The sequence below is a fragment of the Haemorhous mexicanus genome, chromosome 3, assembly GCF_027477595.1.
Source record: "Haemorhous mexicanus isolate bHaeMex1 chromosome 3, bHaeMex1.pri, whole genome shotgun sequence".
Taxonomy (NCBI): domain Eukaryota; kingdom Metazoa; phylum Chordata; class Aves; order Passeriformes; family Fringillidae; genus Haemorhous; species Haemorhous mexicanus.
Window position 1 is genome coordinate 4,807,391 of NC_082343.1, and position 25,247 is coordinate 4,832,637.

General features: G+C 40.0%; 1 protein-coding gene across 1 annotated transcript in view; it reads left to right on the forward strand.

Annotated features, from left to right (window-relative positions):
- The window catches only part of PSME4 (proteasome activator subunit 4), a 44,145-nt gene that overhangs the window by 12,723 nt on the left and 6,175 nt on the right, over positions 1-25,247 (forward strand). The window contains exons 7-43 of the mRNA XM_059840575.1: positions 2,183-2,257; positions 2,375-2,497; positions 2,908-3,000; positions 3,940-4,205; positions 5,709-5,895; positions 6,541-6,630; positions 7,577-7,641; positions 7,740-7,890; positions 9,020-9,118; positions 9,475-9,544; positions 9,960-10,027; positions 10,534-10,749; positions 11,898-12,055; positions 12,651-12,746; positions 13,339-13,394; positions 13,934-13,990; positions 14,179-14,234; positions 14,317-14,415; positions 14,502-14,564; positions 14,719-14,814; positions 15,170-15,301; positions 15,840-16,049; positions 16,184-16,320; positions 16,550-16,603; positions 17,124-17,253; positions 17,881-17,962; positions 18,267-18,420; positions 18,985-19,054; positions 19,513-19,638; positions 19,975-20,127; positions 20,524-20,628; positions 21,097-21,188; positions 21,568-21,699; positions 22,304-22,512; positions 22,642-22,727; positions 23,459-23,587; positions 24,151-24,306. Coding sequence (XP_059696558.1) covers positions 2,183-2,257; positions 2,375-2,497; positions 2,908-3,000; positions 3,940-4,205; positions 5,709-5,895; positions 6,541-6,630; positions 7,577-7,641; positions 7,740-7,890; positions 9,020-9,118; positions 9,475-9,544; positions 9,960-10,027; positions 10,534-10,749; positions 11,898-12,055; positions 12,651-12,746; positions 13,339-13,394; positions 13,934-13,990; positions 14,179-14,234; positions 14,317-14,415; positions 14,502-14,564; positions 14,719-14,814; positions 15,170-15,301; positions 15,840-16,049; positions 16,184-16,320; positions 16,550-16,603; positions 17,124-17,253; positions 17,881-17,962; positions 18,267-18,420; positions 18,985-19,054; positions 19,513-19,638; positions 19,975-20,127; positions 20,524-20,628; positions 21,097-21,188; positions 21,568-21,699; positions 22,304-22,512; positions 22,642-22,727; positions 23,459-23,587; positions 24,151-24,306 — 4,341 coding nt within the window. The remainder of the gene's footprint in view (positions 1-2,182; positions 2,258-2,374; positions 2,498-2,907; positions 3,001-3,939; positions 4,206-5,708; positions 5,896-6,540; positions 6,631-7,576; positions 7,642-7,739; positions 7,891-9,019; positions 9,119-9,474; positions 9,545-9,959; positions 10,028-10,533; positions 10,750-11,897; positions 12,056-12,650; positions 12,747-13,338; positions 13,395-13,933; positions 13,991-14,178; positions 14,235-14,316; positions 14,416-14,501; positions 14,565-14,718; positions 14,815-15,169; positions 15,302-15,839; positions 16,050-16,183; positions 16,321-16,549; positions 16,604-17,123; positions 17,254-17,880; positions 17,963-18,266; positions 18,421-18,984; positions 19,055-19,512; positions 19,639-19,974; positions 20,128-20,523; positions 20,629-21,096; positions 21,189-21,567; positions 21,700-22,303; positions 22,513-22,641; positions 22,728-23,458; positions 23,588-24,150; positions 24,307-25,247) is intronic.

Below are 25,247 nucleotides of genomic sequence, written 5' to 3' on the forward strand. Positions count from 1 at the left end.
CTTTTCATCTGCACTGGAAGAAATCCTCATTTAAATATTCCTACAATGAGCTTGCAAGGAATTGAAGCCAAACAATGATTGAATGGATTTTCTCCCTTCTGCTTTAACTAGTACAAGAAAGCAGAGACAATAATTTCATTATTGTTAGCAAGCAATTACTGTCTAAATAAATGAGGCTGCAGTTGTGCTTGGTGAGCATTGTCTAATGGCCAGCTCAGGCAGCTTTTCATTCCAGCCTTGGGAATGCTGGCATTTTTCAGACTGCCTCCTAATACTTAGAATTATGCAAAGAGCAGTTGTGATTTCTAGAAATTACACTTCTCTTCTGTCTTTTAATACATCCTGGGTGGTCCCTAATTTTGAGTGGTGACATTTTGCCTTCACTGCAATGAGCTGCTTGTCGTCTTTGAGATACAATAAAGAACCTGCACTCTCCTTGGCCAAAAATTCCCTTGGGCTGTATCTTTCAAGGCAGGTAGTCTGCCATGTATCTGTGTGCCCCTGCTGTGTGCCTCATGTGATGAGATCCAAAGCTGGGAAGTGAAAAACTCTGTCTGGAGGCAGCCCCAGCAGCAGCTCAGGTGCTGTTGGTGTCAGCTGAGCAGTGCCTTGGCTTTGCTGCAGTGAAACTTGGCCTATCCCCAGTTTCTTTCCCTGCTCAGTATGAACATAAGCTCATTGGCCATCTGTCTCCTTTTACTAATCTCCTGCCTGGATACACAGGGAGAGCTTCCCGTGTCTGAGGAGAAAGCTGAGTTCCAAACCACCGTGGTCACACATTCCATGGGTCTTCCTGCCTTCAATCACAGATCCCGGGAGGCAGCCTTGGGCCCAGCACTTGGCAGTTGTCCAGATTCAAACACTGGTGATGCCAAAGCTGGTTTTGAGATTCTGTGTTCACTTTTGCACTTTTCTGATGGCTTTCTCCCCCCAAAAAACCCCATAATTCTGTCTATTCCTTCTGACAGAACTGTGGCAGCTTGCACTTGAACATCATGATTTAGTTTGTTTCTGTCAAACTGTGTAACAAATAATCATCAGCACCCTTTCACAAGTTATCCCTGATATTTTTTCCCTCTTCCTCTGTATTCTGACAGTTTGCTTGCTTTTTTTTCCCAAAGCTTTCACTTCTTGTTTGCTTTTCTGTCGTGTCCATTTCCTAAAGTCAGGTTCATTCCATCAGGTTGGGATGCAGATAATTAGACACATGGGTTCTGACTCTGCAATCCAGTTTAAGCCTCTGTATGCTGCAAGCTTTTCCTCAGCTTGCTTTGGCAGGAATTAGACTTGCTGTTTGAAGGGGAGCTGTGGAATCAATTCCTTGTGTGCATAGTAAGGATTTTTTTTCAATGTGTATTTCCTGATACCAAATGAAAAAGGCAGATCATGAAAGAAAATGTTACCCTTGTCTTCAGGCTGTGTCTGATGTCCTGGATTGAACCTGGGGGTTTTCCAAAGCTATCATGTCCTTCAGCCTGAGAGGTGACCTGTTCCTCTGGGCTATCTGCCTCAGAATTAGGCAGGATTATTTAAGGCCCTTCCTTATGGCTTTGTCATTGCTTCAAAATACTGATAGAAGCATCGAGAGCCTGGTGGGTCTTTCCTGATCTGGAGAAGCTCTTAAAAGCAGAGTTGGTGGGTGATGTGCTTTTCATTATCAGGATACAAGAGTGAGACTTCATCTCCTATTTTTTTGGTTCAGTCCTGATAACTGTCTTTCCTGAGGACATCTTCCAGTTCTTTTTGACTCCTGGGGCTGTCTTCTGGTGATGGAGTGTCTCATTCTTCATGGGCAGTCACAGGCTGCTCTCCCAGCTGACAGCTGATGCCTGTGACCTTTACAAGCCACTGATGGGTTTAAACCAAAGCACACAAATGTGGCAGCCAGCAGCACACACTGAGTAGGATGGATCCTGCAGGAACTAATTGTCCTAAACAGCTAAATATTGGGAAAAGCTGGATGGATGAGTTGGTGGAATTTTCTTCCATGTCTCTGTATAAATGCTATTTTAGGCCAGTGAAACACGTCTTGGTGCTTCTGATGGAGTGAAATCTCCCTTCCCAAGTGCTTTTAGTGCCATGGGTAGCTTTTATCTTGTATATGTGAAGTAGCTGAAGGGCTTTGTATCTTTTATTTTCAATATATTCTAATGAATATTCCCCTTTTTCTGGTCATTTTCAGCATCTAGTCAATCTTTTTGCTCGCTTGGCCACTGACAACATTGGGTACATAGACTGGGATCCATATGTACCAAAGGTAACAGTGCTGTTTTAGTGATATGCCTTACTTATCTTGCTTGATGGGTTTGGTTTTTTAAAACACCTTTGGATTAGAATATTAATTTATGCCAATGTGTGGTTTTCTTCCTGCCAGATTTTTACTAGGATTTTAAGGAGTTTAAATCTGCCAGTGGGAAGCAATCAGGTTGTTGTTCCAAGATTCTTAACAAATGCTTATGATGTAGGACATGCAGTCATGTGGATCACAGCCATGATGGTGAGTAACTACTTCATAAAATGAAACAAAAATTAATGCAAATACTTAAATACATATTTAAGATGAATATTTGTTCTGCCGAGCTCACTGCAGAAGTGTGGTTTTGGGCTTTTTTTTCCCAAATTGTATTGTCAAGTCCATTGTTGCACTGTCAGTGTGGAATGGGGCTGGAAAGGTTTGTGTCACAGCTGCTGCCTGTGGCATTTGGGAAGGGAACAGGCACCTGTTTTAGTGTGAACCTCAGCAGATGGGATGGAGAGAATTTGCTCTTAGTGCTAAGCTGAGGGTGGGATGTGATTTGCTGCTTTGAAGTCTTGCTGTGGGGAGAACACTCCTGTGCCTCGTGCTGCTGTTACCTGTTCATTTTATCTTGGTCTGTGTGATAAAAGTCTGTGGTTTATCTGTTTCAGGGTGGACCAAGTAAGCTGGTGCAGAAGCACTTGTCTGGCTTGTTCAATAGCATTGCCTCTTTCTACCATCCCTCAAATAACGGGCGCTGGCTGGTGAGTGGAGGGGTTTGGGTGTCAAGATGAGAACTTTGGCTGGGATTTCAACCTGTCAGCCCTGCGTGCTCCAGATTGTCTGTTGATGTGCTGTGCTTGGAGCCTTGGATTATCAGGATCCACAACTGCACTGGCATTCAAGCCATACTCCTATTTTCATGTCAGTGCAGAGGTCCAAAACAAGACATCTAATTCAGATATAGCCAGGAAAAATAATTTTTTGGCACTTGAAATGAGGCTCACATACCATCAGTATTACCTGTGTGATGTTGCTTTTTTCTGACTGACCTACTGCCTTCAAGTTATGAAAATCTGGGATGGGCGCTGGGGCAACTTGGTCTAGTGGAAAGTGTCCCTGCCTGTGGCAGGGGGTTGGAACTGGATGAGTTTTGAGGTCCCTTCCAACCCAAACCATTCTGTGATCCTATTAAACAAAGAAAAAAGGATTGTTAATGCATTGTCTAGTTTGAAAGATAATTTTTTGATGGTGTAGCTAGAGGAATCTTCTGTTAAAGAATGCAAGAATTTCCCTGTGATAGCTGGTGGAAAATAGAGATTAAAGCAGCAAGGCTGGTCACAGCAGTGCCAGGGTATCTGGCTTCTTCTTGGGTAGGGTATTTGCTTACATGGGAATGTGCAGAGAATGCTCACAGAGATGTCCTAACGATGTAAATAATCTTGATTCTTGACTGTATAATTATGTGATTTTCATTGCTTTTTGAATCATAAGGCACAGTGCTGGCAGCATGGTTTCTGATATTCTGCAAAATGAAATTCAACAACAAATTGTGAACATCCTATTTCACAGCCCCTCTGAGCGTTCCCTTATTGTGGTTGTGTAATTCCAAGACCTTGCCCGACTCATTTTTTGTTGTGCCTTGAGCAGCTCAGGTTGTGCTGCTGCCAAGCCACTGACCAGCATTTCTGCTCTGCTCCCAGAACAAACTGATGAAGCTGCTGCAGAGGTTGCCCAGCGGGGTGGTGAGGAGGCTGCACCGCGAGCGCTACAAGAAGGTGACCTGGTTGACTCCTGTCCCCGAGAGCCACAAGCTCACGGACCAGGACGTGACAGACTTCGTTCAGTGCATCATCCAGCCTGTTCTTCTGGCAATGTTCAGCAAAACTGGAAGCCTGGAGGCTGCCCAAGCCCTGCAGAACCTTGCACTGATGCGCCCTGAATTAGTAATTCCACCTGTACTTGAGAAGTAAGTTTGGAGGAGCGTCGTGACATCCGTGTGCCCTTCCCAAGAAGTAAATAGGAAAAGCAGGCATAGTAAATAATAAATGAATTGCTTGCTGTGAATGAATGCCTGCAGTGAGAGAAGCTGCTGATACACCCTCCTGAGCAATCACCTCAGTCAGAATGTGGGAGCAAGGGAGAACTCAAGTTTTTAATTAATTTGATTTGTTTTGTTGTTTGTTTGGTTGGGTTTTTTTTAAACACCTGGCAAGTGGCATAGTTCTGGGAGCTGTTGACAGCTCGTGTGCTTTAGGGAAGGCAGTCCTCAGGTGGCTTGCATTTCTGGGAGCATTTTGTATCACATAGTGGGTGGATCAGTTGAAAAAGAAACTTTGCATCCTTTATTCATAAGCCACCTGGTGGGTTCCACATACACCGGATGGTTGTGTAGTGATAAGGATATATTTTATATTTCTGTTTGGTTCAGAGCATGTTACAGTTTTAAAATCACTGGCATTGATGACTTCGTAATTGCCAGACCACGTGCCCTGGTGAAATATTTGGTTTGTACTATTTCTAATGCCTTGAGGCCTGAAATTCCTAAAGAAAAATGGTGTTCCTTCCTGCTCCACTGAAAGCTTTCCTCCTACCACCTGTCTGTGTTCCCTGTGCAGCCTTTTGTACTTTAACAAAACAGCAGAGGGATGAGTTTGATTGAAGAGCCCTTCCTGTGTTCCACAGCTCCCTGACTCAGCTGTTTGTAAAAACTTGATAAATCCACTCTTCTGCAAAACATCCCAAGCCCAGCAGTTGCAAGCAGAGCAGCAGTGCTGGGTAGGGATGCCCTTTCTGTTTTGAGAGCAGACTCAACTTCTTCTCTGTAGTTCAAACTATCCCTGGAATGTTTGCCTTGGCTGAAGTTCCAGATGATTTGGGTGAGCTGTGCTCTGGGTGACGTAGGGCAGAGCACTGTGACTCCTGTCTAAACTGGAGGCTGTTGGTAGCAGCAGGAAGTGTTGTTATGCAGTTTGCTTAAAAAGTTTTAAATGTTGGGGAAAAAAATAGTTTAAAAATCACAGGAACTTCCCAGGTTTTGATGAAGAGGTCTGGACTTTATTGTAACATGAAATAAGAGGTCCCCTCTCTGTTTAGAGGCAGCCAAGGCACGTTTTCATGTTTGTCACAAGAACCTTAGAGCTGGCATTGCTGCCAAGTCCAAACAGGGAATTTGTGGTAGCTTTGGCTGCACTTGTTAATTCCTGTGCTGCAGCTGCTCAGATGGTCTTTAATCCTGAACCAGTGGTGGATAGCACTGATCCAATGGAAGGAGCATTGTAACAAAACAATATTAAATCTTTCAGAAAATGATAAGAAAACAATTATGGAAACATGAAATTATTTTTTGTCTTTAATACAGAAAATGCCATGTGCAGTGCACTTCTGTTTTCTTTAAAGGCTTTAGAAACATTACTGTTGCCAATCTGCCTGCCTCCCATTTTACAGAACATACCCTTCTTGTGTTTTACAGAACATATCCTGCACTTGAGACCCTGACAGAGCCTCATCAGCTCACAGCCACCCTGAGCTGTGTCATTGGAGTGGCTCGGAGCCTGGTGTCTGGGGGGAAGTGGTTCCCTGAGGGTCCCACACACATGCTACCTCTGCTGATGAGAGCCTTGCCTGGGGTGGACCCAAATGACTTCAGCAAGTGCATGGTGAGTGTACAAATACTGCCTTTTTTAGAAGATAACCAGCCAACTAATACTTTATATAGAAATATTTTATATTTCTCTGAAAGCAGGTAACTCCCGTGTCCAGAATTTATCAGCCTTTTTTTTTTTTCTGCTCAATTTTTTTCCTAAAAATTTAATTACAAGCCTCTTTGGGCTCATTTAACAGAGCAAAGTAATTGTGATAAGCATTGTACTGACTTTGGGCTGTTCTGAGCAACAGGATTAAATAGCTGCTCCACTGCTCCATTCCTACTCTTTTAAGATCAAACAGAAGCCCTTTAGCAGTAGGTTTTCATTATATTAAGTTATAAAATCTATGTTTTCAGAAATTCATATTAATTGACTTAAAACAGTGTAAATATTGGGGTTTTGTAGCTTTCTATTTCAGGACAGAATAATGGCTATGTTCCTTAAAACATTGAGACTGTTTTTACAGTGCTGTTTGTAAAGTTTTATATATGAAATTTGAAATAGCTGTTGAAGCTTTAGGGTGGAAGAATTGAGTCCTGGGCTTACCTGGTTTTTTTAGTATAATTTTCTTTAGATCTTAAAGAATGATCTTATACCTTAACTGTAGATTGTAGATACAATAACACTCATTAAAGAGCTACTTGTACCTCTCAACAGATTACATTCCAGTTCATTGCAACATTTTCTACTCTGGTGCCTTTAGTAGATTGTTCATCTGTATTGCAAGAAAGAGATGATCTTTCAGAGGTAAGAGTGCTGGGTTGGTATAAAAACAAAGCTGTAACTTAGTTTTCAATTTAATTTTTGTATGCAAAGATCTGAATCCTGTTTGTTTCTATCAGTGGAGCTGATACCAGTGTGCAAATGGGCTTTAGCAATGGTTCTTAGTCACAGCTTGTTGTAGAGAATGTTAAATTCAGGCAATTTAATGTTTCTATGTCAAAACTAAATTGCTCATGTCCCTGTGTGGTGTCGTGTAACCTGGAGTTTTCCCTGCCTTGAGGAGGATGTTGGACTCTGTAGTTACTTTAAATAGTGCATTAAATGGGTTTTTTCCTTAATTTTTCAGGGCTGTTTTCTTCCTAAAGAAACCCCTACTCCTCTTTAAAGTCCTGTTTCCCTTCCCTGATTGAGATTATATTGCTCTCTCTGGATATTTGTTAATCTCTTCCAGTCAGGAGATAGTAACAGCATTAGGCAGTGAGTCTTACCCCCCTTATCACCACACCTGTTTGCTGCTGGGATGCTTTGTAGCTCAGAGAGCTGCAGGTTGCCCACATTAAAAGGTGAATTTCATTGCTCCAGAGCTGCAGCACTCAAAAATGAAGAGGAGTTTGTTCAGTGAATACTTAATGTAAATCTCTGCCAGGAGAGCAGGTCTGGCAGCACCCTGGCACTCACTGACCTCCTGCTGCAAAGGAGGATCAGTGGTGAGGCCAAAGGTTGTATCCATGGAGGCAGACCTGATTTCACCAGAGAGGTTATTTGGATACACATCCAGGCCAGGAAATTGGGACAGGACAGTGTCAGCAACCTGTAGTAACTGTTTCATGGAGCACTTGAGTCTGTGTGGTGGGAAATGCCCTGGAGGATGTTCTCACTTGGACATTGGAAGTAGTTAATATAGGAAATAAACTTTGTTTCCTTCATAAAAGCCAACCTCGTGTGTTTCCTTTGTGTTGGAAAACTGTAGGTGGAGAGAGAATTGTGCTCTGCATCTGCTGAATTTGAGGATTTTGTGCTGCAGTTTATGGATAGGTGAGTGAGCTAAGGAAAGGTGAAAGCTTTGCATGAAGAACTCTTTATAAAACTTTCCAGTTTCACTTACTAACCCTGCACTGGGTTTATTTGTGTAGATGTTTTGGACTTATAGAAAGCAGCACATTAGAACAAACCAGAGAGGAGACTGAAACAGAGAAAATGACTCATTTGGAGAGTCTGGTGGAACTGGGTCTCTCTTCTACTTTCAGTACAATCCTCACCCAGTGCTCAAAGGATATCTTTAAGGTATGTGGAGCATGGGCTTTTCTTTTAGGAAACTTAATTCTGGGTTGACAAGAACTGGTGCATTCAAATCCTTCTTTCCTTTGTGAATGTGAACTTCCATATTTAACCAAGGGAAGGGCTGAGGGGGCAGCTTGAATTTGTGTCAGTTTGGTTCATGATTTTATCTGCAAGCCTACAGAGCTCTCCTGCAAACTGGTGATAAACACAAGAAGAAATCATCCCAACAGTTTATTTTATCCCTGTAACAGTTTAGGTTGTGGATTTTCCTGGCTTGATAATGCTGACCCACCCAAGCCCCTGCTTTCCTTTTCTCTCCCCTTCCCTGCCACTTCTCAGCTGGGCCAAAGAAGGCTGTTCAAGGAGCTCTGTGGTTAATGGGATCAGAAAAATTACCTGGATTAAAATAACTCTGAGGGAGAGGGTGGAGAATCCAGGTTATTACATGGACAGCTTCTTTTCCCTTCTTTCCCATATTTCTGTCTAAATAAATATATACTTGGAGATGCCAGGCTTTGTACATTTTGAACATTGGCACTTGGGTACGATTTTTGTTTGGAATGTTTTGGTAAATGCCAGTCCTAAGTTAATTCTTCATTGTCATTAAGTATTTAATTTGTATTTTCCTGTTTGTCCATTATTAAAATATTCATGGGATCTACATTGTATATAGTTGAGCTTGCCTTGCAAGGTGTTGGATGGAAATAATCTGCTTTAAAACTACTTAAATAGTTGCTATTTAATTCCCTATTTATTTGTTAACTGAGGGATGTCTTGGCTTTCCTTCACTGTGACATGTGAAATAAGTTTTCCTGTCATCAGCCCGTGACTTATTCCTGGAAAATATTTTCTGTGTAGTTTTTTAGAATTACCCTAAACTTATATTAGTCATCAAGAGTTATCCACCTCCTCTCTTCCCAAAGAGAACATTTCAGGCTTTCCACAGAGCTGCTTTCTCTGGCTCTCTATTCTGATTTTTTTCCATGTGAATTGTGGGTTTTTGGTTTAAAAAAACCCACAGGATTGTGTAGAGATAGTGCGTTCTTTGTCACATCAAACATTTTGGAATACCTAATTTGTTTTGTTTTTTTTTTCAAAAAAGCAACCTCCATCTTTTTATCCCCATTTTTAGGTTGCCTTGGAGAAGGTTTTTAACTTTGCTGTTTCAAATATATTTGAGACAAGAGTTGCTGGTCGAATGGTTGCCGATATGTGCCGAGCTGCAGTCAAAGTGAGAGAAAATCCTCTTAATTTCGCTCCCTCTTGAAAAAAGAAAATAGCTCATGCTGCTGATTCTTCCTGTGTGATATCTGTATTTTTTTTATGTCAATACAGGTGGCTCTTAATATTATGTCTTCTAAAATTGGCTTGTTGCATATAGCAATATTTCAGGAGGTTAATTCACGCAGTATTTATCTTGCATTTATGTTAAATTTAGGTTTTATTGACTGAGAATCGTGAAGTCAGGCTGACTGTAGGTTGAATTGGAGTTGGGATGCAATCTAGTCTTAGATGTTTATCAGTTTGTGTGCTGAGTTGCCTCAGATATTTTGTTTTAAAATGGACTTTTTGTGATGCTGTTTGCAGTGCCGCCCTGAGGAGTCATTGAAGCTTTTTGTACCACATTGCTGCAATGTCATAACTCACCTCACAGGCAGTAAGTTTCTAATATTTTCAATGTTACTGGCTTGCTTTTGGGTTGATTTTTGGTTAAGCATGAAAAGAATATCTGAAACTTCTGGATGTTCTCCACAAGTTCATTTCAGCAATGGACAAATCCTTTATTCTCTCTAAAAAACCCAAAGTGACAATTGTGTAATTTCAAGGCCAAAATCTGTCTGACTGCAAGACCACGATTCCTTAGAAGTGTGGCAGTTTGAAATGTCTCCAGACATTTCTCAATTTCAGGATGGTACATCAGCTAAAGTGACTTGCAGCTGGACATGGGTGCAGTGTGAGTTGGAGGGTTGGGAGTCAGGTTTTGGGATGGAAGCATCTGGATTCTGATGCAGCTTGTTTGGAAAACTCGGCTGCAGTGTGGTGACAGCAGTGCTTATCCCTTGTTCCTCTAGATGATGATGTGTTACATGATGAAGAACTAGATAAGGAGCTGCTCTGGAATCTTCAGCTTTTATCAGAGGTATTCCCAGAAATGTTCTTCCTGTGGTTGTGTGTCACTGCATCCTGCTTAATCCTGCCCCTGAAAGGAGAAAAATATAAACTTCTATTAAAACAATATAAATGTTGTGTGAATGGCACTGGAGAGCTTCTGGTTTTTACCTTACTTTGAATGCAACGTGAGTGGCTGTTGTTTGAAGCAAATAAACACAGTGTTGTATGTGGGATGAAATTAAAGCAATTATTGAGGGGGAGTGAAAGAACAAGGATCAATGCAGGGAGAAACATAAGAAGCTTTTTGGTAAACAGAAATATTTTAAAGTTAATTTAAGAAAATACAGAAGTATTGCTAGAAAATTCAGGATGGGGTCACGCAGATGGCATCACTGAAACTTTTCTAGCAGCTGTGGCAGCATCAGTTCAGTAGGAGCTGGAGAATGGAGCCTGGCCCAGCTGAGCTGGGCAGTGTGACCGTGTCCAGCCCTGCAGGAGCAGACTGATGTTTGCAATGTCTCTCTGTGCCCCCAGATCACTCGAGTGGATGGCAAGAAGCTGCTACTGTACAGGGAGCAGTTTGGGAAGATACTGCAGCGCACCCTACACTTAACCTGTAAGCAGGGTTACATTCTGTCTTGTAACCTACTGCACCATCTTCTTCGTTCTGCTACACTTATCTACCCCACAGAGTACTGCAGTGTGCCAGGTGGCTTTGACAAGCCTCTTTCTGAATACTTTCCTATCAAGGCAAGGATTTTCATTTATTTAGGATTAGAGGATTTGACTTTTTGTTGGTTTGTTTTATTTTTAAAGCGGTCGTACGCTCTCTGGTTTTATTTGGAGATTTCTGGATGATGGTAGCAGCAATGGGAAGTGATGCTTTGGGCTTTGAAATAGAGAGCAAATGACAATTGATTTAAAGTATATTGGTAGCAAAAAAATGAATACTGACTGTTGTTTGAGTAGTTTCATAGTTTTGAGTAGTTTTATATGACTTACTGGTGGTTTGTGATGTGTGTTTTTTACCATGATTGCATGATTACAGTAAGTTAATACACAGCAAGGAGATGTGGTGTTTTACAGGTCAGCAGAATGACAAATAATGATTCTACCATGAGCTTGAGATAAAATGAAAGCAGAAGTGGCAATATTGAAAGTCACTGAAACTGTCAGAAGTCATGTGCTGCTCTGCTGTTAAGACTTTGAGGTCAAAGTCAATATTTATCAATATTCCAGTGTAAAGGCAGCAATTTTCAACTGGCCCGTTTCAATATACAACTGCATTTTGCTGAAAAGTGTTTTTACATCATTCCCAATTGCAGATAATCTCTTGTTACTGAAAGCTAGTCCAGTTTTGTTACTGATGGGGACATCCATTTGGGCCAGTTAATCATTTAAAAACAAGCAAAGATGCCCTAAATGCCAAGCATCAAAAACCCTCAACAAAAGAAACAAATCAACAAACCCCAAAAAAACTGACTATCATACAATCATTTTAATTTCCTCCTCTGAAACTGAAAAAGTTCACAATGACTTTGCTGTTCTCCATGGGAGTATGAAAAGTCTCAGTTGTACTAAAGAATGTGTCTGAATTTATATCCAGTCCAAGGAATAATTAAGTTATATTTCAATTACACCAGTGCAGTCCTTCTCCTTTTAGTGCTTTCAGATATGTGTTATTTTCTAGGTATGTGTAGACATACATAGGATTGAGATTTCTGTTTGATTTTATGGTAATGGTGTTTTTCCTAGACTTGTCAGGATAACTACTTTACTTTATAGCAGTAGCTAGTTCCCATGTGTTTGGGGTTTTTTAAATAATATTAAATGCTGGTTTTTTAAAAAAACACAATTCCAATAGCTTGATTAATAAGCAGCATCTTTATTTGCTGCAGGACTGGGGTAAGCCAGGTGACCTGTGGAACTTGGACATCCAGTGGCACGTTCCTTCATCTGAGGAAATAAGCTTTGCTTTCTATTTGCTGGATACATTCCTGCAGCCTGAGCTCACCAGGCTGGAGCTCTATGCACTTGGAGAGCTGGAAATGTCCAGGTAGGATGGAGAAAGGTGCATGAATCCATTCCTGGTAGTTCTTGCCAGTCACACAGGCAGTACAAAAATTGAGAGGAAAATACTATAATGTTGCACTTTGATTTTATTTTAAAATTTCCAAAGCTCCTACTTCAGCTGAGATAGCATCAAGATTTCCTTTAAGAAACACAGGAAAGAAGTTGTTCACATTTTGCATTTTAATTTATCTTCAGACTGTAAAATATTCACTCCTAAAGTATTCCCTCATCCTCCCCATGGACTGAAGGAATTGTCTTGGCCTTGGGGTAAGGAGTTATTTCATAGGTTTTAGCTGAGATTTAGATAAAATTCTTCAAAGCAGTTTTCGCATTAGTTTGTCTTACCTGCACAGTTTTCCATGTTTTCCAGAAAATGAAGTTAAATACTGGGGTTTGTAAACAAATTAGGTTGTCTCAAAAAAGCCCAGCTTGATTTCTGCAGTGCAACATCCTGTGTTTAGAACTGATGCAACAAAAGAAAAACCTTCCATAAAACTTCACAAAAAATATGTGGTTTGTCACTTGTATATTTTCAATCAATTAACAGATAAGTAACCAGGTTTTCCTCTTTGTTTAAGAGATGATGTGCAGCAATGTCTTGCCATTGTGCACAACTGCCTGATTGGCTCTGGGAACATTCTGCCTCCTCTCAAAGGAGAAAAGGTGGCTCATCTGTAAGTAACATTTATTTTGTATCCCAGACATTCTCAGTGATTATGTTCCTTCATGCTGGAACATGCTGGAACTCCTTTTAGTTACTGCTGTTGTCCCACAGCTGCTGCTAGAAGCTTGCTTTTGGGGAACACTCATAGTAAATACCAAGATACAAAAAAATCACTTGCCAGGAAAGAACTCCAACTGTCCTGTCCTTCCCTACAACAGGGAGCCATGTGTGTTTCAGTGAGTGTGTTCACAGGTTGGGCAGAGACCAAATTCCTGCCTTGTTTAATAGAACTGATGAGGTTCTGTTAAGTGGGAAATCAAGATTCTGAGTTTGAGGTGCCTTTATGGTGTCCCTGCCTCTGACAAAGTCTGACCCAAAGGGTCAGACCATTAAATGGTTAGTTTAATTAAATTAATCCATTAAATTAACCATGAAATGGTTAATTTATAAATGTGAGCACTAAGACATACTGTTACTAAATCCAGAAGTCAGTGTGCTACAGCCATGAAATTTAACTTGTTACAATGAATTAAATGCCAATGCAATGCACATACCTCATTATTTGTGTGATGTGTTGTTATACTTAATTCATGTTCATGCAGGGTCCCAAGTCTGGTGTCTTTGGAAGAGACAAAGCTGTACACTGGTGTTGAATATGGTGAGTAGATCCCTGTCTGTTCAGGTAGGCTCTAAGTGTTGGTGGTTTTTATTCTTTTGGTGTGGTTTTTAGGGTTTTTTGTTTTGTTTTGGGGTTGGGTTATTTTTTGGCTTTTTTTTAGTAAAAACAATGGGTTCTTTTGGAGACCATAATTTTGATTCTTCTCTTCATAGAAATGGGTTTTTATGACCACCGCCAGAGTTCTGTGTACACACAGTTTCATTTTCAGCAGTGATACACAAGATACAGATCTGGCTGGGGAGGGGATCTCTTCATGTTCCTCAATTGCCATGGGCTAAATGAACTGCCTGAACTTGAGAAATAAAACTGACTGTCAAGGCAGATAAAGAAGGTTGTGTAGCTATAAAACCCCAGCAGTTGAGCTGATAAACTGATGAGAGCCATGTCCTTAGATGTAACAAATGGTTATTTTTATAATACTCATACTGCTAGTTCTGAATAGTCTGCTCTGGCTTTCTGCAATAAATTGCTTTGTATGCTGCTGTATGAATAACAGAAAATGTTTTGTTTTCTTTTAGATTTATCCAGGGAGAATTACAGAGAAACAATTGCAAGGGTTACAAGGAAATTGCTGCGTAAGTTTGACCACTCCTGTGACTAAAACCAACTCTGTCATACTTCAGTATGATTTTATAGATGAGGAAATTGTATTTGTTTACTTTGTCTGTAATTCTGAAAGTTAAACTTTGCAGAAACAAAATCATCGCTAATTTTTAAAGCTCTTTTCCTGTCTGAATATAAATTTCATCTCTCCCAATTGTAGGTTACATTCTTGATAATTCAGAAGATGATACCAAGTCATTGTTTCTAATAATAAAGGTATGTTTTACATTTGTAAAACTTAAGGCCAGATGACTTGTTTTGCAAAACAATCACTCCTGTCCTCTCTTTCTTTCCACAGATTATCAGTGATGTTTTGCAGTTCCAAGGGTCTCACAAGCATGAGTTTGATTCACGATGGAAAAGCTTCAATCTAGTGAAAAAATCAATGGAAAACAGGGTCAGTGACTTGGCTTTGTGAAGCTTTGATTCCTGATTTGAAGATCTGATACTGAAATCTAACCCAAAGGATGCCTTTTTTTACAGCTTCAAGGAAAGAAACAACACATCAGAGCCTTGCTGATCGACAGGGTTATGCTGCAGCATGAGGTAATTCTTCCACTTCAATCCCCACTAATTTTCTTGAAAAGCTGCTTTGCATGGTTAGCTAAATGTCATCATAACAATATTCCTGCACTGGTGTTTCTGTATGTGTGAAATGGAAAAACAATCTGTCCTTTCTTTGTGCTTCTCATGAATTCAGCTGAGAACTCTGACGATGGAAGGCTGCGAATACAAAACTTCCCACCAGGAGATGATCAGGGACCTTCTCTGTTTGTCCACCAGTTCTTATGGGCAGGTGAGGAGCAGCCCCTTTTAAACTGAGTAAACTGAGCCCCTTTTAAATTTATGGAGTATTTTGTTGGTCTCTTCAAGTGATTCTGCATCCTAAATCTGTTTTTTCTGGCTGTTTGCTTTTCAAATGTGCTTAAAAACACTTCGTTTCTGGCAACATAGAGAATCTTCTGTAACTTGGTAGCTGTTCTCATGTAAATGCCAGAAACAAGAAGTAAGATTTTATAAACAGGGTGGGGTGTTTACAACCTTTCACAGATCATTTTGTTTCTGTGCACAAATACATGATAAAAACTTTATGCATAAATAACTGAAATGGATGAGGATGTTACTTTAATCTAGTAAATTTTTTGTTTCAGGTCAGAAGTAAAGCTCAGCAAGCATTCTTCACAGCTCTGGGAACCTACAATTTCTGTTGCAGAGATATCATTCCCTTAGTTCTGGAATTCCTGCGTCCTGACCGGCAAGATGTCACTCAGAAGCAATTTAAAGTACTGCCTCATTAACTTGTTTTGTGGCTGTCTTTTGAAAGTGTTTATATGAGAATTTTTAATGGGGAAAGTGGGATTTGCTTGTTTATCAGCATGACTGGTATTTTCATGGCTAATGGGCATGACTGGTGGAAGGAATTATTTGTATTGGATCTATTTTCAGGAGAAATATGTTTAAATATGTTCTCTGTGTGCTCAGGTATTAGCAAAATGTGAGTAAGCACCTATTTTTAAGTTATGGAATGGAAATTGAGAAGCTGTAGTCAAGGTGAAGCAGTTGTGAATCATCTCCTCTAACATAATTGAGAAATCAGGCAGCCAGTCTGTGGATAAATAAATTGGCAGGGCTTCCAGTCTCATTAAATGAAGAGGACTCTGTCAAATTACTGAAGATTTTGCACTGTGAGGCTGAATGTTGATGGGCATTTTCATGATTTGGTTCTGCAGCTGAGTTTTTATTCTGTATGGGGGTGTGTGTGTGTTGGTATTGTGGATGAGCTGAGCTTTAACCTTCCCAAACCCCATCTCCCATCCCCAGGGTGCCTTATACTGCCTCCTTGGGAATCACAGCGGGGTGTGCTTGGCCAATCTGCACGACTGGGATTGCATAGCACAGACATGGCCAGCAATTGTCTCTTCTGGGCTTAGCAAAGCCATGTCCTTGGAAAAACCATCCATAGTCCGACTCTTTGATGACCTGGCAGAGAAAATCCATCGGCAGTATGAAACCATTGGGCTGGATTTTGCAGTGAGTGATCAGTTCCTTGGTGTTCAGGCTTGTCTGTATGGACAAGGAAATTCTGTTACTCTGCTGATTCCAAAGCAGAGACGTTAAAAACTTGAAACTTACAAGTCCCAAATCTTTGCCCTGTCCATCAACAGGTGCCAGAGAAGTGCATGGAGGTGGCTCTTCTGCTGCAGAAGTCAGGACAGCCAAATTCAGAGTTCCCAGCTCTGGGATCAGAGGAAATTCAGTTGGGAATTCAGCGACAGAAGGAGAAGAACGCTGAGGCTCTGAGGTGAGTTCAGCTTCCTTGAACTGCACATTAAATGTCATCATTCAAAGTGGCTAAACTGAAAAATCCAGAATGTCCAAGGATTGTTGGGCTGCATCTTCTCTCTACACTTCTATCTCCTCTTTGCCTCTTCCTTTTAACCTTCACACACCTTTTGTTGAGAAACTTCTCCTCTGTTTTTTGATGGATCTCTCAGTACCATGTGGTTGATAACTCCCTCTGTTTCTCTCAGGAACTATGAAAATTTGGTCAACATGCTGCTGGACTGTGTGGAACAGAGAAATCTGTAAGTCTCCCTTTTTTGTGCATGAAAGCATTTTTTTGAGGTGGATTGGAGGTGGTTGCATGGATCAATATGCAACAGGACAGTTACCCTGGACTTGGACTTATTTGGATGGGAACTTCATTTGTTAATATAAAGCATCATCACATCTTGGAGTTCAGCTTTTTCCTTAATTAGTCTGGCCTGTTACTGAGGTTTTTAATATTTTTTTAATTTAAAAAGCTCTGGTTCTGTCTGTAACATTGACATCAGAATAGATTCTAATTGTTCCCATAGTATTTCTGTTAAAAAACTTGTAAAATAATATCCCTATAGGTATTTTACACCATGTATTTTATATTTTTCCACCTGTGTGTTCCCACAACACTGGAGGTTTCCCAAAATGAGTTAAGCTCATTGATTACAGCAGTGCCATTAATTTATGTATTTCCCTAATCTTAACACATGTGATAATTTCTGAGTAAAACCAGTACATAACCATTCGTATTTACACTCTTGTTTTGTATATTTGGGGTTTTTTCAGGCCCTGGAAGTTTGAACACATAAGCATTGGCTTCCTGTCCCTGCTCCTGAGGGATGACAGGATCCTGCCCCCCCGTGCCATCAAATTCTTCGTGCAGTGTCTCAACCACGACGCGATCGTGGTTCGGAAGGTGAGCCAGGAGAAGGATTTCCTCTGGGTCTGCAGCTCTTTGGGCTTTACATCAAGTGCTCGTGGGGCTTTGCTGGGATAAAACACAAAAACTGAGGTGGAACTCCCTCCTCCCCCTTCCAGCCACGCACGTGTACAAAATTCTCAGTCCAAGAAATGGCAATCTTGGCAGTGCTGTAGCGTGACATGTGGAAATCTGTAAACTGTGAAGATGTGGGATGGGCTGAGTCCTTATTTATTTCAGAGTTCTTTTGCAGAATTTCTTTTGCAGATGGCTGCTTTTCCCACCTGCAGTTTGTTATTTGAAGGGAGCCATCAATGTATTTTTTTTGTTCTGTTGCTGCCTCAGTGAGGCTCAAAACAAACCTTCTTTCCCCCCAAAAAATTATTAAAACAATATTAAATTCAAATTATTAAAACAAAATTATTAGTGAGAGCTTTCTGGCCTGTAAAGTAATTCATGTCCTGTATCCCCTGAAATAACCAGGATTATTTCCTTAATATTATCCAGGATTATTTCCTTATTTCCTTCCAGCATTCAATGGCTTTTTAGGGATAATGAGCCACATCCTTCTGAGGGAAATGTATGGAATGAACACATTAATGCCCATTTTTTACTTTTCTTTAGGTGGCCATCTCAGCTGTGGCTGGGATTCTTAAGCAGCTTAAGAGACCACACAAGAAAGTGCCCATCTGTCCTTATGAAATAAGTACGTTTTATTTAATATAAGACATATGTTACATTTATCCTCAAATGTTTTTCAAAGCTTTTCTGGTTAAATTAAACATAGAATCACAGAATCTTTTATTTTCTCCCTGGTTGTTAATCTTCAAAGCAAATAGATAAATATGATACAGAAGTAGCATAATTGGTAATTTTTCAGTTTGGGGATTTTTTTTTTTTGCTTTTGGGGGTTATTTCCTCTCTGAAAACCTTGTCATTTGTGAGAACCATTTGTATGTCTACTTTTTAATTTTTTATGCTTGTTAATTTTGATTTTCCTCTTGGATCAGGTGGGACCCTGAAGCCTTCCAGCATCCAAGCTGGTGACAGAGCTGACAACCAGTGGCTGCACTACAACAGCCAGAGCCTACCAAAGACCAAGGAAGCCTGGGAATCCTGCTGTTTTGTGGAGAAAACACACTGGGGATATTATACCTGGCCCCAGTGAGTAGCATTAGCACTGAGGTAGAGCTGGGAGAGTCAGCAGGAAAAATTCTGTGGGAAATAAAATCCTGGTTTATTACAATTTTTAATTTTTCTTATATATATGTATTTAACTTGATTGAACCACAAAAAATTGCAATTTATTTTGTCCTTTGTGCTCCTTGCTTATTTTACCATTTCTGGGTGGGTTTTGTGTTGGTTGGTTTGGGGCTTTTTGTTTACTATTTCTTTTCTACCCATTTCTCTCTATGGGCTATAGGCACAAATTCCACATGGCTGTTAAACTGCTGCTGGTAAAATGAAATATTCATATTGGGAATTAGATATATGTACAGTATTCTATCCCTATTAATTCTGGATTGTTGTATAGAAAAACCTTTAATAATGAACTTCATTCTGTTGTAAATTTTCTTCTTTAAATTTCAATCTTTTGGAGTTGTGGATAAGTTCTATTTAATATTGAGAACATAGAAAAGAACACCATGGAAAGCAACAACATGTGCTAGTGTATTTTTATTTTTTATTTTAGCTTTTTATTACTTATATTTTGTTTTTAATATTCAGAACTATGACAGTTTATGCTCCAGCTGAGCAGCAACCAAAGCTTGGACGAAGGAGAGATGAGCTGACAGAGGTAAAAGTTGCAAGTTTGTGGGGTTTTTTAAATAGTACTTCTCCTTTCTTCTCTTAATATTGTTGACAGATTACTGTGGAGATCCCCACAAGATGTTTTTAATTGTATTTTTCTAATTCTTACTGTGTCAGCATACCAGAAGGAGTTGTTATTTTAATGTATTGCTGCTTTTCTCTCAGGGATCACAGAATAATTGTATTAAGGAGCTCTTTCTTGTTCCCTTTCAAATCATGATCAGACTGGAGAACAAGGTCATTAATGACAGTGGGAAGGACTAATTTTTAGGGGTTGTGGTAATTTCCTATAAAATGAAAGGGAAAATGCATAAGCAAAACATTTCAGCAAGACATTTCTTTCCTTGAGAATGCAAATGAAACATGGGACTTGGAAAGACTGGGGTATCACTGTGACAGGCAAACACCTCAAAGCTAATCCCTTTTTTTTTCTTCCTATTACAGGAGGAACAAATTATATATGATCACTTTTCTGATCCTAAGTTTGTTGAGCAGTTAATAAAATTTTTGTCTTTAGAAGACAGAAAAGGAAAGGACAAATTTAATCCTCGCAGATTTTGCCTCTTCAAGGTAAGGAGAGTAAATCACGAAATTGCTCTCATTTTGTAGACAGTTCCCAGAGCATGGAAAAGCCAAAGACTTCTGGGCTCATACTGTTGCAAAACATTGATTTTTAAAGCTGCTCTGGGTAATTCTATTAATCCTCTCTTCTGATTAACTACTTAGGGAAACATATTTAGAGTATTGTAATGGTCTGAAGGACACTGGTGTATAATGCTCTTAAAAAAAGCAAAGTAATTTCACTTTCTGCACATTCAAACTCAAATGTTTGACAATTCTATGATGTTCTTGGGAAGACAGTGTTTTGGATAGTTCTTAAAGACCCTTTCCCCTCTTGTTTTCCAGGGCCTTTTCAGAAACTTTGATGATGCCTTTTTGCCAGTTCTTCAGCCCCACTTGGAGCAACTGGTTGCAGACTCCCACGAAAGCACCCAGAGATGTCTAGCTGAAATCATAGCTGGCCTTATAAGAGGTTCTAAACACTGGACCTTTGAGAAGGTGCTGGAGCAGTATTTTTGGGTCATACTTGGAAGTTAAAGAGTAATTTTGAATTATTAACTCAATTAGAAGTTGAGGTCTTGATTCACAAACTCGGAGCACAATTCATTGCTCGGTTTGGTGCCTGTTCTTGCCAGGTGTTAGGAAAATGCTCCAGTATTAAAACTAGGAACAGTTAAGGAGATGGCAAAGCTGATGTGGTTTTTAATTTCCAATAGGAATAATTGATTATGTCCTCCTTAGACTGCTAAATATCTCAGGCCTAGCTGTGTGTGCCAAAAAATAATCCTGGAAGAATCAGTACAAAAATAAAGAAGACATTTTAATGTCTGGGCTGGGTAAAATCTTGTAAAAGTAAAATAGTAAAATCTTGTCTCTTGTGTTTTTGCTGGGCAGGTGGAAAATCTTTGGAACCTTCTGTGTCCATTGCTTCGAACAGCTTTATCCAACATCACAGTGGAAACATACAATGACTGGGGCACCTGCATTGCCACCTCCTGTGTAAGTATCCCATTTTTTGTCTTCTAAAGCTGGATCCACTGTGGATTAACATTCCTGCAGTGAGCTGGGAGCTGTGGTGCTGGGCAGCAGGGTCAGTGATAGGTCACAAATATCTTGGGTCAATAATTCTTCCACATCACTCTGTAGAACTCAGTGTAGCTTGTCAGCCAGAACCCTAATTAGCAAAATTCAGGCATGGTTACTAAGATATCTCAAAAATAAACTAAAATTCCTTCTATTCTAATTGTATTTACCAATTAATTAATACTGTGTATAGTTGTATTGGGTTTTTCTTCTGTTGAGGTTCATTGTGAAAACATCCTGAATATTGCCCTTATTAAATAAATAAATCCCGGAGATGCAGAAAAATCTTTGTCAAAACTTTCCTTGTTTTTATCTTATTTTATACATTATTTACATTTTAACCCCCCTCATTTACTTACATCTCTGTTCCCTGTCCTTTTCCAGGAGAGCAGAGATCCTAGGAAGCTGCACTGGTTGTTTGAGTTGCTGTTGGAATCTCCACTGAGTGGTGAAGGAGGATCATTTGTAGATGCCTGGTAAAATGAATTTGAACTGTTTTATCGTGCTGAATAGAGAAGGAAATACAGCCTGGATAAGCTGTATTGAGAGGATGCTGTGCCAGCTGCCTTGCAGGGGAGGGGAACAAAGGCAATGCTTTCCAATTAGCTTTCCCCACACAATGGCAGGTTCTTCATGATAATATTTTTAATAAAACTCAATTAACAGGATGGGAGAGTTTGGGGCTGGCAGAGCAGCAGTACTGTTGTTTCACTGGGCAATTTTTACCCATCTTTGCTCATTGAAGCACACTCTGGTGCACTGACATGCTTGTACACATTCCCAAACAAAGCCTGGAGGGGACTGGGGAAGGAGGAATGTTCTGTGTGACTAAAAACGAGCTGCTCTGATTCCCAGCCGCCTTTATGTGCTGCAAGGGGGCCTTGCCCAGCAGGAGTGGAGAGTGCCAGAGCTTCTGCACAGGCTGCTCAAGTACCTGGAGCCCAAACTCACCCAGGTCTACAAGAACGTCCGAGAGAGAATAGGAAGGTCAGTGTTGACTGCTGCAGTTCTTGTTGGGTTTTAAATCTTCATTTTATTTGGGTAGTTAGGTGGCTAAATAATTAACCTGCAAAGCATTAATGCTACTGTAACAAAAATCAGATATATAATTTAAAAGACTTGCTTCAGAAATTCCAGATGACTTCTCCATATTTGTCTTTTCATAGAATGTTCAGCTTTTCATTTGTCTATTCATAGAATGTTTTGGATTGGGAGGGACTTTAAAGCTCCTCCAGTCCCACCCCTTGCCATGGGCAGGGACATTTTTCACTATCCCAGGTTGCTCCAAGCCTTGTCCAACCTGCCTTGGACACTTCCAGGGATCCAGGGGCATCCGTAGCTTCTCTAGGCAATGTGTGCCAGGGCTTCACTAATTTCTTGTCTATGTTTATGTGTGACATCTCTAAAGCTCTTAGAAGAGACACTTGTTTGTAAATAACTTTGAATTGAAGATGAGAGGAAATTTTCTCTAAGTATTAACCTCAAAGGTCACCCAATTGATCTCGGATCATTTGGAGTTCACAGGTCACTGTTCTCTGGACAAGAGCCGTGCTCACTGTGTGTTCCTGTTGGCTTTGTTTGTTTTTTTTAGTGTGTTGACCTACATATTCATGATAGATGTTTCCTTGCCAAACACTGCTGCAACTAAATCTCCTCGTGTCCATGAATTTACTACCCGGATACTTGAAAACCTCAAACCCCTCATGGAAGCAGACGAAGAAATCCAGAATCATGTTATGGAAGAGAATGGAGTCGGTGAACAAGACGAGCGAACTCAGGGCATTAAACTCTTGAAAACCAGTGAGTTAAGGAGCTCAGGGAATGGGGGGAGGGTGGTTTAGCACATGGTGATTGAGGTCTGCAAATTGTGTTGCAGAGTTGTTAATATTTTTCTTCTTAATCAGTGATAGTTTCTCTTTATTCACACAGTTCTGAAGTGGTTGATGGCAAGTGCAGGACGTTCTTTCTCTACAGCCGTCACGGAGCAACTCCAGCTGTTACCTTTGTTTTTCAAGGTACATCCTTTAATTTCTCCTTTATTGGTTATGTTTGATCAAAGAAGGATTGTATAAGTAAACTGAAGTTATTTTGTTTATATATATTTATAATATTCCAAGGCCAGGTTACGTGGGGCATTGAACAACCAGCTCTAGTGGAGGGTGCCCCTGCCCATGGCAGGAGGGTGAAACTGGATCACCCTTCCAACCCAAACTATTCCATGGTTCTCTAAGGGACCTTGAGTTATTTTCTTTTGTTTCCTGACTACACAATTCTTTCTAAGCAGCTCCTGTTGTTCCTCTGATTCTTGTATTCTTTGAATCTATGTCATCCAGTCTTTCCTCTCTGAAATAATCCATGCTTGTGTGGCCAAAGTGCACAAACATCAATAAATTACCTCACAGTAATATATGTGACTATAAAACAAAGGTCTATTGAAGTGAAAGTGACCTTGGTAAAGCTTTGTCTTAGTTTTGGACCTGGATCTAAAATATGAACTTAATTGGGTTTGATACCAAGAGAATAGCAGTGGGGAGCCAACATCTCACCAGGAAATCTTGATCATTTACTGAGAGTATTTAACATCATATTGATTGTTTTTCCCAGCTAACCCAATCTTTCAGCATTATATTGAATGTATTTTTCCTAGACAGCTGTCCTTTCATGAGATTACCCTTGTTTTGAGGATTTTGCTGTCACCAGTGCCTATTTACTAACAGGGCTTTGTTCCCTCCCTGCTCTGATTTAGATTGCACCTGTGGAGAACGACAACAGCTATGATGAGCTCAAAAGAGATGCTAAGATGTGTTTGTCCTTGATGTCTCAGGGTTTGTTGTACCCTCAGCAAGTGCCTTTGGTACTTCAGGTGCTAAAACAAGTGAGTGTGGTCTAAACAGCTTAAAGCTTTTTCTCATCTCATGCATCCTCTGCTTTTTATTTAAGAGCATACAATATGATTCTAAGCAAATCAAATGCTGATTTAGATCTGAAAGATTTTATTTAAAGTGTTTTAAAATACTTAGTAAGTGTATCTTGTTTAACATTTAAGCCACTTTTGATTACAAATGGAACAGCATTTTGATATATTAACATTTGGTTCAGTGGTGAATCACTTTAAGTCTCCTCATGAGCATAACAATTCAAAATCCAGTTTCAGAATGAGTCTTCAGCTAAAGAACTGCCCTTGAATCTGAATTTTTTAGAGTTTTACAATATATTTCTGTTTAACAATCTGCTTTGGAAGTGAAGCCTGTGAAAATTATTCCCTAAATAATAACTGCCTACTCTGGAGATAAAAGGTCTGTGAAACAAAATTCCCCGAATAAAGGGAGTTCTTTGCAACTACCCCCAGAAGCTTTTTTCTTAAATATTGTTCACTTTCCATCAGGGGCCTGCTTTCTTTGACATTTTTGCCTTCTCACCCTGATTTATTCACTGCAGACAGCAAAAAGCAATTCTTGGCATGCCCGATACACCATCCTAACCTACCTCCAGACCATGGTGTTCTACAATCTCTTCATCTTCCTCAACAACAGCGAGGCAGTCAATGACATCAGGTGGCTGGTGATAAAACTCCTGGAAGATGAGCAGCTCGAGGCAAGTGATCCCTTCTCTTCACTGATTTCACACCACTGGTTCTTGGCCTTTGTCAAGTTTTATGGAAAAGCTGACATGTAAATTAATTCAGGAGGTATTTCTAGCTCAGCATTCTTCCTGCTTTGAAAATGAGCTTTATAGGATTTGTTTCTTTCCTATTCATTCCAGGGAAAGTGTTGATAATAAAATATTCCACTCGTGATTTTCTAAAAGTTCACTGCTTCCACTTTTTCACAGAATGGTGCATTGCTTGGAGCTTGGTTTCAGTGCATGAAATAGGGATATTATTAATTTCACTATAAATGTGTGTTGGTAGAAAATTCAACATTCAAGGTCAAATCCCTTCCTGTGTGAAAAGTGTGTAAAACCACTATTTATTACTCTGTAGGTCTGCCTCACGTATAATCATACTATATTAATGACAAAAATAATCTTTATATTTCCATCAAGAACTACCTAGAAGTGAGGGGCTTGCATTAAGTTATGTGAATTTAAGTCATGTTTAAGGAAAGTGAAGAATCTTTAGTGTTAAACTCCTGCCTGGCCTATCTCCCCTGCACCATCATTTTCCCTGGTGTTCATGCAGTTGCCAAATATCAATGAAATCCTACTTTTGGGTGCTTTTTTCCTTCTAGAAGAAAGATTCTGCATCACCTTGCAATCCTACAGAAGTTGTTTTTCAGAACACTTACCTCATCATCTCACACCATTTTGAAAAATACCTTTTATTCACTTGAATGCAATTTATTGAGTTACTTTAAATGTACCAAATTATCTCTCTGCACCGCAGAGGTGCAAATCCAAAAAGCCTACCTGTGTTCATAACCACTCTAGATCATGCTGTTGCCATGGAAGCTTTCACTTTTCTCTGAAAAGTAATCTTGTTCTTTCTTGGTAATAACTGACAAGATGCAGTATCCTGCTGAGTAATTCCTGTGTAG